General features: G+C 35.5%; 1 protein-coding gene across 8 annotated transcripts in view; it reads left to right on the forward strand.

Moving 5' to 3' along the window:
- ZNF280D (zinc finger protein 280D) overlaps nt 1-14,657 on the forward strand; it is a 185,383-nt gene that overhangs the window by 66,967 nt on the left and 103,759 nt on the right. For all 8 annotated transcript variants that reach the window (XR_011568657.1, XM_019968775.2, XM_019968774.2 and 5 more), the window contains 5 exons: nt 386-543; nt 1,329-1,429; nt 2,655-2,801; nt 12,045-12,179; nt 14,018-14,325. Coding sequence is in view for 7 of the 8 variants with exons in the window: in XM_019968775.2 (XP_019824334.2) it covers nt 386-543; nt 1,329-1,429; nt 2,655-2,801; nt 12,045-12,179; nt 14,018-14,325 (849 nt within the window). In the remaining variant the exon portion in view is untranslated. The remainder of the gene's footprint in view (nt 1-385; nt 544-1,328; nt 1,430-2,654; nt 2,802-12,044; nt 12,180-14,017; nt 14,326-14,657) is intronic.

The raw sequence follows: 14,657 nt of genomic DNA on the forward strand, positions 1-14,657 counted from the left end.
TCTCTCATGATTCTAGCTGATTTTAATGGTAGAGTTTCCTTCCTTTCAGTATTTTATTTTAAAATGTAAGTAGTATTTCTTATATGGAGAAGAAATCTGCTGTTTTATATTTAAAAAATTTTAATAATCTGAAATGATTAAAATAAATTTCTGATATTTCAAATTAATGCTAATAACTATTTTTAGACAAAGATGAAAACGTGTTTACTTAGCTACTTAATGAAAGTCATTATTTAAAGTGCACACTCTTCTAGAGGACTTTAAGGCTTTTGAAATTTTATTTTCATTAATTTATCTATAATTTTAAGATTTAGATTCAAGTACTTATTAGTGAGATTTTTGTTTTTAAATCTGAATTTTTGCACCTGTTGACAATCATTGATAGGTTTATGAACCACATGAAACATCATTTGGAACTTGAGAAGCAGAGCAGTGAAAGCTGGGAAAACCACACCACCTGCCAGCACTGCTACCGTCAGTTTCCCACACCATTTCAACTGCAGTGTCACATTGAAAGTACACACACACCCCATGAATTCTCTAGTAAGTTACAGTTTCATTTAAGTATTGCGTATTTGTTGATTTTTAACAATATAAACTCTGAAAAGAGTTTGTTACTGAACTCTGAACAAGTGTGGTAGAAAAACAAGAATAAAAAAAAAACTTTGGAATTTGAGAGTAAAGTTGAAAAAGTTAATTTTTAACTTATACAGTTTTTTAATAAAATTAGTTACTGAAATTCCATCTTAATAAATAATTCATTATGGTAAATAACTTGTGCATTACATGTGGAGGACTAAATTAGAAGGCTCAGATCATAGTTTTCAAAGTGCAATCAATGCCCTTCTTTTAAACTTGAGTAAGAAAAGTAAATACAGTGTTAGTTAAAATCACATACTTTGGATCAAGACAGCTTGGGTTCATATCCAAGCTCTGCCTCGTAATATGTGATTCTAATGTGATCTCTAGCAGGTCACTTAATATTTGAATAATGGGGATGATAGAAATACCTGCTTCATAATGTTTTGATGGGAATTGAGTGAGTTAGTCAAGTCCTTAGAACTGTGCTTGGCCACAGTAAACAACTATGGAACTGTACACCATCACCACCACTGCCAATATTACTACTAGTATTGTTGATATAGATATACAAAATGAATTGTAAATGTATGTATCTGATTTTGTTTCTTTGCCTTGAGAGGATTTTTTCTTTTAAACTGAAGTGTAATTGACATTTAACATTGTATTAGTTTCAGGTGTACAATATAGATTGAATACTTATGTGTATGTATATAATGATACAATGTCTTTTCCCCCCCCACTTTTAGCCATTTGCAAAATATGTGAATTGTCATTTGAAACAGAGCATATCCTTTTACAACATATGAAGGACAATCATAAACCTGGTGAAATGCCATATATTTGCCAGGTATATACATATTTTATTGTATATGTTGTGTTTGGTTGGTTTGTTTGTTATTTGTTTTGGTTACAAGATTTAAACCTATTAAGCCAGGCTTCCCTGATGGCTCAGATCATAAAGAATCTGCCTGTAATGTGAGAGACCTGGGTTCGATCCCTTGGTTGGGAAAATCCCCTGGAGAAGGGAATGGCTACCCACTCTAGTATTCTTGCCTGGAGAATTCCACAGACAGAGGAGCCTGGCGGGTTACAGCCCACGGGGTTGCAAAGAGTTGGACACGACTGACTTTTACTTTCAGGCCAGGCATCAGCAAATTTTTTGTATAAAGGGCACGATAGTAAATATTCAGGTTTTGATGATCATAGGTTTCTGTTGGAACAAATCAACTCTGCCATTGTAGCACAGAGGCAGTCATAGACAATAAGTAAACGAATGGATGTGACTGTGTTTCAATAGAACTTTATTTATGGACACTGAAGTTTGAATTTTATATAATTTCCTTGTGTTATGAAATATATTCTTTTATTTTTCTAACAATTTTGATAAAATTAGTTACTAAAATTAAAATCTATTTTGTAAATAACTTAGTAGAAAGTCTGTTGGCATAACTCATATATTGTTGTGTGGGGTCAGCAGAGAGTTGGAATTGACCCATAGGCCATTGTTTGCACACTCCTGTATTAGACAAAGAAAAAGCCCTGTGGCAGAAAGACAAACATAGACTTATCTTAACCTACAGGGAAGAATATAGGCATACAAAGGGGAATATGAAATGCTTTTAATTCAGAGGACCCTACCAAATGCTTTGGGACAAGTTCTTTTCCAGAATTTGGAGAAATGGGAAAGTAAGGTAAAAATAAACTGTCATTCCATAGCCTGGAGACCATTTATAATCTAAGGAAAGATGCTGTTTTATGTAGCAATTAAGAAGGAACTTTATAGGACCAGAGGTGTCAGAGTTAGATAATTCAAGTCAAGATTGGGGGTGATAAAAAATATCTGATAAAAGAGAATCTAGTTATATTTTGAGAAGTATCCTTAAGCTTTGAAAACTAACTCTTCTGTTTCAAAGATTATCTTTTGATGTTTTTATTAATAGGATTCTAGGTTATGTAGGCATTAGACAGAATTAATAGTACATAGTGTTCTTCTGAACAAATGACCTATTACTGTTACTTTGAAATTGGATATCATTATAAATTTTCAGACTAAATCAGATTTTTTTTTGTAGGTTTGCAATTATAGATCATCATCATTTTCTGATGTAGAAACTCATTTTAGAACATCTCATGAAAACACCAAGAACTTGCTATGTCCATTTTGTCTCAAAGTTATTAAAATTGCAACACCCTATATGCATCATTATATGAAGCATCAGGTGAGATCTGCTAGTTCTTATTCATTTATGTTGTTTTAGAGAAAAGATAGATTATGACTTAGAACATTGTTTAGATTTGTTCTGCAAGGGAAGCAGCATTGTTCCAAATGACATGATTAAGTTACAATTTATTCTAAGTTACTGGTGAAACTCCCACTTCTTTTCCTTGCTTCCTTTCTGATGATACTATGGTTCATACATGATAATTTTGAAAGATAGCTAGAAATACCAGGAAATCTCGAATTGAAGGAAAAAAGAGAAGATGAGTGGAGGAATATCCAAAAGAATGGGTATTTCAGAGGCTAAGAGTAGGACTGGGGAAGGTAATTATCATGAGCAGGGGAAAAGATGAGTTCGAACTGATAAAGAAAAGGTTGATAACTCATAATCGTGTTTTATTCTTTCTCTTCAAACTGTATTTCCACTTTTAGCCCCCATATTATAAGAAGACATGTTGGCATCATTGACCAGGAATGGTCTTTTATAGCTGCCCAGAAAATAGTAGTGACACTTACTGCTGATACATGAACTCTGACAGAGAACTCGATTTAGTTCTACTTTGTAATTTTGGGGACCCAGTATTAGTGCTTATACCTGTGTCTTGAATTCTGATATTATGCTTACTGGTTGTTTTCCTGAAGCAATTAAGTCATCCTTTGTTTGGGCTGAAAAGTTCAATGCAACACTGCTCCTGTTCTTTTTTTTTTTTTTAATTTAAATTTATTTATTTTAAGTGGAGGTTAATTACTTTACAATATTGTATTGGTTTTGCCATATATCAACATGAATCTGCCATGGGTGTACACATGCTCCCCATCCTAAACCCCCCTCCCACCTCCCTCCCCGTACCATCCCTCTCGGTCATCCCAGTGCACCAGCCCCAAGCATCCTGTATCCTGCATCGAACCCGGACTGGCGATTCGTTTCTTATATGATATTATACATGTTTCAATGCCATTCTCCCAAATCATCCCACCCTCTCCCTCTCCCACAGAGTCCAAAAGACTGTTCTATACATCTGTGTCTCTTTTGCTGTCTCGCATGCAGGGTTATTGTTACCATCTTTCTAAATTCCATATATATGCGTTAGTATACTATATTGGTGTCTTTCTTTCTGGCTTACTTCACTATGTATAATAGGCTCCAGTTTCATCCACCTCGTTAGAACTGATTCAAATGTATTCTTTTTAATGGCTGAGTAATACTCCATTGTGTATATGTATCACAGCTTTTGTATCCATTCATCTGCTGATGGACATCTAGGTTGCTTCCATGTCCTGGCTATTATAAACAGCGCTGTGATGAACATTGGGGTACACGTGTCTCTTTCAATTCTGGTTTCCTCAGTGTGTATGCCCAGCAGTGGGATTGCTGGGTCATAAGGCAGTTCTATTTCCAGTTTTTTAAGGAATCTCCACACTGTTCTCCATAGTGGCTGTACTAGTGGCATTCCCACCAACAGTATAAGAGGGTTCCCTTTTCTCCACACCCTCTCCAGCATTTATTGCTTGTAGACTTTTGGATAGCAGACATTCTGACTGGCGTGAAATGGTACCTCATTGTGGTTTTGATTTGAATTTCTCTGATAATGAGTGATGTTGAGCATCTTTTCATATGTTTGTTAGCCATTTGTATGTCTTCTTTGGAGAAATGTCTATTTAGTTGTTTGGCCCATTTTTTGAGTGGGCTGTTTATTTTTCTGGAATTGAGCTGCAGGAGTTGCTTGTATATTTTTGAGATTAGTTGTTTGTCAGTTGCTTCATTTGCTATTATTTTCTCCCATTCTGAAGGCTGTCTTTTCACCTTGCTTATAGTTTCCTTTGTTGTGCAGAAGCTTTTAATTTTAATCAGGTCCCATTTGTTTATTTTTGCTTTTATTTCCAATATTCTGGGAGGTGGGTCATAGAGGATCCTGCTGTGATGTATGTCAGAGAGTGTTTTGCCTATGTTTTCCTCTAGGAGTTTTATAGTTTCTGGTCTTACATTTAGATCTTTAATCCATTTTAGGTTTATTTTGGTGTATGGTGTTAGAAAGTGTTCTAGTTTCACTCTTTTACAAGTGGTTGACCAGTTTTCTCAGCACCACTTGTTAAAGAGATTGTCTTTTCTCCATTGTATATTCTTGCCTCCTTTGTCAAAGATATGGTGTCCATAGGTGTGTGGATTTATCTATGGGCTTTCTATTTTGTTGCATTGATCTATATTTCTGTCTTTGTGCCAGTACCATACTGTCTTGATGACTGTGGCTTTGTAGTAGAGCCTGAAGTCAGGCAGGTTGATTCCTCCAGTTCCATTCTTCTTTCTCAAGATAGCATTGGCTATTCGAGGTTTTTTTGTATTTCCATACAAATTTTTTATTTGTTCTAGCTCTGTGGAAAATACCATTGGTAGCTTGATAGGGATTGCATTGAATCTATAGATTGCTTTCGGTAGAAAATACTCAGTTTCACTATATTGATTCTTCCGATCCATAAGCATGGTATATTTCTCCACCTGTTAGTGTCCTCTTTGATTTCTTTCACCAGTGTTTTATAGTTTTCTATATATAGGTCTTTAGTTTCTTTAGGTAGATATATTCCTACATATTTTATTCTTTTCGTTGCAATGGTGAATGGAATTGTTTCTGATTCTGTTCTTAAATACTTGAAAGAACACTAACAGTGCTTTTGCCAAAACCAGAAGTTAGTGGATTTATTGAATCTGATCATTTTACCAACTTTTGCCATCTCGTGAATTAGCTCAATGCATTTTCTTGTTACTGATTAAACTGACATGTCAGTTTTTTCAGCATTGGTGCTCACCTTGCTTTCCACTCTAGTCATTAGATAATCATGAAATTGTCTTGTGGTTTTTCATTGGAAAAGATCATAAAAGTAGAATTTCCTATTAAATTTGGGATCACCTGTGCTGTGACTGACAAAATGTAACGTGTGTTTTGACAAAATGTGGTCCACTGAAGAAGGGAATGGCAAACCACTTGCCACAAAGTATTCTTGCCTTTATAACTCCATGAACAGTATGAAAAGTTAAAAAGATAGGACACTGAAAGATGAACTGCCCAATATGCTACTGGAGGTCAGTGGTGAAATAACTCCAGAAAGAATGAAGAGATGGAGCCAGAGCAAAAACAGCACCCAGTTGTGGATGACTGGTGATGGAAGCAAGGTCCAATGCTGTAAAGAGCAATATTGCATAGGAACCTGGAATGTTAAGTCCATGAGTCAAGGCAAATTGGAAGTGGTCAAACAGATGAAAAGAGTGAACGTTGACATTTTAGGAATCAGCAAACTAAAATGGACTGGAATGGGTGAATTTAACTCAGATGACCTTTATATCTACTACTGTGGGCAAGAATCCCTTAGAAGAAATGGAGTAGCCATCATAATCAACAAGAGTCCAAAATGCAGTATTTGGATGCAATCTCAAAAATGAGAGAATGATCTCTCTTTGTTTCCAAGGCAAACCATTCAATATCAAGGTAATCAAAGTCTATGCCCCAACCAGTAATGCTAAAGAAGCTGAAGTTGAATGGCTCTATGAAGACCTACAAGACCTTTTAGAACTAAAACCCCCAAAAGATGTCCTTTTCATTATAGGGGACTGGAATGCAAAAGTAGGAAGTCAAGAAACACCTGGAGTAACAGAAAAATTTGGCCTTGGAGAACAGAATGAAGCAGGGCTAAGGCTAATAGAGTTTTGCCAAGAGAACGCACTGATCATTGCAAACACCCTCTTCCAACAACACAAGAGAAGACTCTACACATGGACATCACCAGATAGCCAACACTGAAATTGGACTGATTATATTCTTTGCAGCCAGAGGTGGAGAAGCTCTATACAATCAGCAAAAACAAGACCGGGAGCTGACTGTGGCTCAGGTCATGAACTCCTTATTGCCAAATTCAGACTTAAATTGAAGAAAATACGGAAAACCACTAGGCCATTCAGGTATGACCTAAATCAAATCCCTTACGATTATACAGTAGAAATGAGAAATAGACAATAGAGTGCCTGATGAACTATGGATGGAGGTTTGTGACATTGTACGGGAGACAGGAATCAAGACCATTCCCAAGAAAAAGAAATGGCTGTCTGAGGAGGCCTTACAAATAGCTGTGTAAAGAAGAGAAGTGAAAAGCAAAGGAGAAAAGGGAAGATATAAGCATCTGAATGCAGAGTTCCAAAGAATAGCAAGGAGAGATAAGAAAGCCTTCCTTAGCGATCAGTGCAAAGAAATAGAGGAAAACAATAGAATGGGAAAGACTAGAGATCTCTTCAAGAAAATTAAAGATATCAAGGGAACATTTCATGCAAAGATGGGCTCACTAAAGGACAGAAATGGTATGGACTTAACAAAAGCAGAAGATATTAAGAGGTGGCAAGAATACACAGAAGAACTATACAAAAAAGAGCTTCACAACCCAGGTAATCACGATGGTGTGATCGCTGACCTAGAGCCAGACATCCTGGAATGTGAAGTCAAGTGGGCCCTAGGAAGCATCACTATTAACAAAGCTAGTGGAGGTGATGGAATTCCTGTTGAGCTATTTCAAATCCTGAAAGATGATGCTGTAAAAGTGCTGCACTCAGTATGCCAGCAAATTTGAAAAAGGCAGCAATGGCCACAGGACTGGAAAAGGTCAGTTTTCATTCCAATCCCAAAGAAAGGCAATGCCAGAGAATGCTCAACCTACCACACAATTGCACTCCTCTCACACACTAGTAAAGTAATGCTCAAAGTTCTCCAATTAAAATAAATAAATTTATATAAAAAAAAAATTCTCCAAGCCAGGCTTCAACAATACTTGAACCATGAACTTCCAGATGTTCAAGCTGGTTTTTGAAAAGGTAGAGGAACCAGAGATCAAATTGCCAACATCTGTTGGATCATCAAAAAGGCAAGAGAGTTCCAGAAAAACATCTATTTCTGCTTTATTGACTATGACAAAGCCTTTGACTGTGTGGATCACCACAAACTGGGGAAAATTCTGGAAGAGGTGGGAATATCAGACCACCTGACCTGCCTCTTGAGAAATGTGTATGCAGGTCAGGAAGCAACAGTAAGACTTGGAATGACAGACTGGTTCCAAATAGGAAAAGAAGTATGTCAAGGTGTATATTGTCACCCTGCTTATATAACTTATATGTAGAGTACATCATGAGAAATGCTGGGCTGAATGAAGCACAAGCTGGAATCAAGATTGCCAGGAAAAATTATCAGTAACCTCAGATATGCAGGTGACACCACCCTTATGGCAGAAAGCGAAGAAGGACTAAAGAGTCTCTTGATGAAAGTGAAAGAGGAGAGTGAAAAAAAGTTGGCTTAAAGCTCAACATTCAGAAAATGAAGATTCTGGCATCTGTTCCCATCACTTCATGGCAAATAGATGGGGAAACAGTGGAAATAGTGGCAGACTTTATTTTTGGGGGGTTCCAAAATCACTGCAGTTGGTGACTGCAGCCATGAAATTAAAAGACGCCTGCTCCTTGGAAGAAAAGTTATCACCAAACTAGACAGCATGTTTAAAAGCAGAAACATTATTTGCCAACAAAGGCCTGTCTAGTCAAGGCTATTGTTTTTCCAGTAGTCATGTATGGATATGAGAGTTGGACTATGAAAAGAGCTGAGCACCGAAGAATTGATGCTTTTGAACTGTGGTATTGGAGAAGACCCAAGAGTCCCTTGGAGGGCAAGGAGATCCAGCCAGTTCATCCTAAAGGAAATCAGTCCTGAATATTCATTGAAAGGACTGATGTTGAAGCTGAAACTCCAATACTTTGGCCACCTGATGTGAAGAGCTAACCCATTTGAAAAGACCTTGATTCTGGGAAAGATTGAAGGCGGGAGGAGAAGGGGATGACAGAGAATGAGATGGTTGGATGGCATCACTGACTCAATGGACATGAGTTTGAGTATACTCCTGGAGTTGGTGATGGACAGGTAGGTCTGGTGTGCTGTAGTCCATGGGGTCTCAAAGAATTGGACACGACTGAGTGACTGAACTGAACTGAACTGAACTTTGCTGTGACTGGGATGCTACCTATCTTTGAGAAGTTCTGGCAAGATCTCTCTATTTTGTATTTCCCCAGCAGTGTTCATCAGGTGTTCATAGATGTCCCCCTCCAGTTGCTACTGGTAAATAAATTTGGCGAAGCACAGATTTACAAAATTAAATTGTTCTTTTTTAAAATAGGACTCCTCGGAAATTTTAATATGCTAATGGACATTGTACATCTCTAAACAGGGATATAGTGTTTATTCCCCAGACTTATTTGGCCATTGAACCCTTTATTTGCACAGTATTTATTAACATTTTTTGAAGAACAGAATTTGAGAAGTGCTATTCTTGGCACTCTATATTTCATCTTTGGCCTTTAATTTTGAAAGGGAGAATTAAATATAAAACAGTTTTATTTCATTATGGGGCTTTTAACATCATTTTCCTTTATGTTTTATTAAGCTCCAGAGTAAGATTAATATTAATATTAAGAATAGGGAAGAATAGTAATTATGAAAGAGGTATGTGGGCCGACCATGTGAACTGTGTGATTTGTAATCAGTTTTTCTACCCTAGGGTTTATGTCATCACTTGCCATAGGTGTACAGTTTTTCTTTTTTGTTTATTTGGAGAGCCTAGGAATTAGACAGCCAGAAGTTAGGAAGGTGAAAATCTATTAATAAGAAGGATCATCAGGCATCCTTCAAGATATTTATAGTTTGTATGATTATTTACAAAAGATTGGGAAATTATAGCTGAGCTATTAGTCCAATATGAAATAATGAGAATTGTTGACTTTTTATTGTTTTAGATGACTTTGGTTGTAACTTCTGTCTAAGGCAATGTATTATTATGTCTTGGGTGATTTTAGAGCTAACAATCCAGTTTTTATGACTTTTAAGAAATAATGAAAGTGATTTTGTATGTGTTAAATATGTTCATTATATCTTTAATGAAAACAGTTAAAGTATGCAGTTAACATCTATGCAGTCATTTACCTTCTACCAGTAACAGGTACTTTACATGTATTATCTTATTGAATCCTCACACTCAATTGTGGCTAGAGCAGAGTAGTAAAGTAATAAGAGGGAAAGTCGTAGGAAATAAGGTGGTAGCAATAGAATGCAGGCCAATGCATATAGAACCTTGTAAATCAGAATCAGGACTTTGGAATACTGTCAACATTTTAAGCAGGTGAAAGATCTGCCATGTTTTAAGATCATTGACCACTGGGAGGAGAATAGACCATAGGGAAGAAAGAACATGAAAGGGAGAACAAAGGAGGTTATTATTAGGCAAGATGTGTGTTTTGGATAAGTATGGTAGTGGTGGTTGGAGGTAATAAGTGGAAATACTATGACGGTTTTTGAAGGTAGAGCCGACAGGTTTTACTGATGGGTTGGATATGGGATGTGAGAGAGAGTGACCCAAGTTTTTTGTCCTAAGCAGCTGCAAGAATGGAATGTTCATCTGTTGTCATGTGATGAAAATTGAGGAGTAGATGTATTTTGGGGGGCAGGAAGGGAGGGAGGAAATATGGAATTCCATTTTGTCCATGTTGGTTTAAAATGCATACAAGTAGTGATGTCAAGTGGGCTTTCCAAGTGCCACTAGTGGTAAAGAACCTGGCTGCCAGTGCAGGAGAGATGTGAGACCTGGGTTCCATCACTTTGTTGAGAAGATCCTCCCTACATGTAATGGCGACCCACTCCAGTATTCTTGCCTGGAGAATTCCCATGGACAGAGAAGCCTGGCAGGCTATAGTCCGTGGGGTCACAAAGAGTCAGACACAACTGAAGCACTTAGCACACACCCACACACAGTGATGTCAAATAGGCAGTTGGATACAAGATATTTAAAGCCATGAAATGAAGAGAGAACCTAAGGAGTGATTATACATTTTTTTTTTTTTTTTAGGAGTGATTATACATAGAGAAAAGATTTCTGGGTACTGAATTCTGGAGAACTTTTTTCTGTCATTGTAACTTGGTATCTGTTTCTTGTCCAAGTTTTCTCTTTCTCTTCCTCCTCTTTCAGTATGTATGAGTGAATTAAAATTGCCCGTATTTCCAATATAATCTAATGCATCACATTTCTAAAATAGTCTTAATTTGTACCTAAAATAGTAATGCAAACATATTTATATATTGCTTTGAACTTTGTAAAGAACTGTATGAAATATCTGATGTGTGCCAGTACTGTGCGAGGTACTTCTCAATGTATTATCTGTTTGAATTTTGTAGATGATTGATTGTGTAAATGGAAGTAGTGATGTATCTGGCAGATCATAACTTCAGAGAAACCATTCTTCTGAGTTTATATGTTGCTTCAGTTTGTATATATATACACACACATATATACTTTTTAAATTAATGAGAGCATAAAGGTAAAGATTGTAATTGATATTGTGTAGTAGAAAGAACATTGGATCAGGTGTCTGGCCTTGTCACTGAATAGCTATGGGGAAGGGATTTAGATTTTTCTTGGGTCCTGTTTCCCATCTGTGGAAAAATAATAGGATTAAGTTTGAGGAGGGATTCAGTCAAGGGGTCTCAGCCAGTAAGTAGATTGGTAATAGTTGTTTTGATTTATGCCTCTATATCCACACTATTCAGTGCTGTAGCCTCTAGCCATATGTAGATATTTAAAGTTAAATTATTTAAAATTTGATTGCTCAGTTGCACTTAGCACATTTCAAGTGCTCAATAACCACATATGTCTAGTTGCTACTGTTTTGAACAGTGCAGCTGAATTACATTTCATCATTGAAGAAAATTTTTTAGACAGCACTGCTTTATACATCCATTGTTCTAACAGGTTTCTTTGAAATGTGTAGTTTATTTGAACTTATTTTTCCATCTTGCCAACGAACTGGAAATAGCAAAAATTAAAAATAATTTATTCTTTTATGGGATAAAAATGCATGTAGCTCATTTTCACAGTATCGTGTGTCTAAGTACTTAAAAATTATAACCAGAAGAGCTTTCATAGCACTATTAAGAAATTTTCATTAGAATCTATCGATGGCAACCTTTCATGTTCAATTTCTGTATAGAAACAAATGTTTTTGAAAACTAAATGCTAATAATTAAAAAAATAGTAATATTTTGCTATTATGTGTGATAGGAGATGTAAAATACTAGTTTTAAAATGATTTAGTATCATTAAAATTAAAGTGGCTTCAGAATGCAGGATTTGTGGTTGTAGAAACTATTTTTCTCCCCTCTTTCTGGTTCCTGAACAGAAAAAGGGAATACACCGTTGTACAAAATGCAGACTGCAATTTTTAACATGCAAAGAGAAAATGGATCACAAGACTCAGCATCATCGGACATTTATAAAACCTAAACAACTAGAAGGATTGCCTCCTGGAACAAAAGTGAGTTCAAATATGTTGTATTTTAACATTTTGTATGATAATAGACATTAACTCCTGCCTGGTTTTATTTGTTGGATATAATACTTTAAAAATGATTTGTGATTTAGTTAAGACTTTAATTTTAAATTTCACTGTTCTATGTTTAGGGAAAAAACGCCTAACCATTGCTTTTTGGTCAATAGTGTGTGCAAGTCTAGAGCGGTATTCCTTTGTAAAAAGTGTAACTAGATTAACTATGCTGGAGGCAATGGGTTGCATCAGTGTTACATAGGCTATTTTTGAGCTATTCCTGTTGGCAGTGTATTTGTCATTTTTATCTGTTGAACTGTAAGATGCTTGAGGAATCATGTTTTATTTATCTTTGTATCCTCAGCATCTGGTATAGTGCCTGTTGAATGCTGTAGGTTCTTAGGTGTTTATTGAAGGTATTACTGATTCTACTCTTAGAGATGCAAGTTCTGCTGCTGGATAGCATTATGTTTTAAGTGAACCAACACATGTCTGACTGCATACTGATGATTGTAATTTACTTTTCCCTTTTTGCCTTATATACCTCTGTTTTCTCTGACTTCTTTATATACAGTCAGCTCTTGAATATTTGCTCCAGTGGAGGGAAACAGAGGCATGGATAATCCAAAGTGAAATAATCCCCAAAACATTTATATTTGGCTTTGGGTACTTACCTTTGAATGTGGGTATGTCTGTTATTTGAATTAACTATAACAATATTAAGCCATGCTCTGAAGACCTAGAGCAAGAGAAGCTATCCAGCATCCTTCCCTGCAGTCCATTCATTCCATGCTGGGACTAGACATGCAAAACACTAATGTAAACAGGGCAGTCCTCTTTCATATTTTCCCTTAATAATAATAATAATAATAATAATAATAATAATAATAATAATGATACTAAATGTTTTATAGCACCTTAGAATTAGGCTTTTGGTATACTTTTTCATATATTCTATTATTTAATCCAGGCAGTAATCCAGTAAAGTAGATAAGGCAGATATTGTCCCTTATAGATAAAGAAGCTTAGAGAGGGTAAGTAACTTAATCAAGGTCACATGGCTAGGAAGAAATAGTCTTAGCTTTAACCTCAAGTCTTTCATTACTAGTCCAGTGCCTTTGTATGATGCCAAAGCACGTATTTTTCATGATATTTCCTCATAGGCTGTTTCTCAAATACATGGGGTATGTATAGTCAAATGGTTAGTGTGGTAGGCAATTGTGTTTTCCCATTGTCCACCAGCAAATATAATTTCTGAATACCTAATGATAAGTCTTATATTAGCTCCCTTTAAGGAAATTCTCAGTATTATTAAACTCTCCATACAGTGTAATGAATTTATATAACCCCTCTCATAATCTTTGTAAACATATATCCTGCCCAATGAGCCCCTGAAAAGAAGAAATCATGTTTAGCATAGATTTGCTTGCTTTATAGTTGTTGAAGGGTGATGCAGTCCTTTCTAGGTTTTGAGATATAAATTTTGACCTTTGTGTTTGTGAATTTCTAAAGTTGAATCAGAGCATAGAAATAGCTAGGGAATGTACTCTTTTAATATTCATATAATTTGCTTTAACTGCTAATTATCCATTAATAACTTAACATATAACTGATATCAGTACAAAAATGTAAGATTACAAGTGAGTAAATATCAAGCTTAATTTCATTTAATTGGTATGAACATTTAAAATAAATGAAAGACTTATCCAGTTATAGTTTATACTTGCCCTTTCCAAATACTTGATGTTTAACTTTTTGTTATGCAGTGATATTTTAACAGTAAGGTAATGATTAATTTTCTAAAGCAGATATTATCTTCATTTTTGTAGGTTACTATTCGAGCTTCAGTTGGACCTCTTCAATCAGGATCTTCAACCACACCTTCCATTAGTGCAAGCACTTCTACCCTTCAGCTCTCACCTCCGAGGACTAAAAATATAACTGCTAAAAGTCCCACAAAATCCAACACAAGTAAACCTAATATAACTAAATCCATTGCAAGTAAACCTAATGCAAGTAAGCCTAATGGAAATAAACCTAAATACAAATCAAAAATATCTAATCTGCAGAAGAAACAAAGCACATTGGCTAGTAGCAATAAAAAAAGTAAAGTCAATACAGCATTGAGGAATTTAAGGTAAACTTTTATTCTTGATACCCAATACTAATTTAATCTTAATTAGTAACTGAGCAGGAACATGATAAAAGTTTCATTTAATATAAATTTTACCCTATTATACAACTCTCTTGTATATTTATATGCTATCACTTAATGCCAACAAATAATAAAAAATGTTTTTATAGCTATTGAACAGTACTTGAATTACTATCTTTTTATATTCATTATAAAAAATTATAGTATTTTTTACTATATAAAAATATAATATTTTTAATGTTCATTCAACATAAAACACTGGGATTTTGTGTTGTGCTTATGTCTTGTGATCTTTGAATGGTTAATTTAATCCC

This window comes from Bos indicus, chromosome 10, assembly GCF_029378745.1.
Source record: "Bos indicus isolate NIAB-ARS_2022 breed Sahiwal x Tharparkar chromosome 10, NIAB-ARS_B.indTharparkar_mat_pri_1.0, whole genome shotgun sequence".
Classification (NCBI taxonomy): Eukaryota; Metazoa; Chordata; class Mammalia; order Artiodactyla; family Bovidae; genus Bos; species Bos indicus.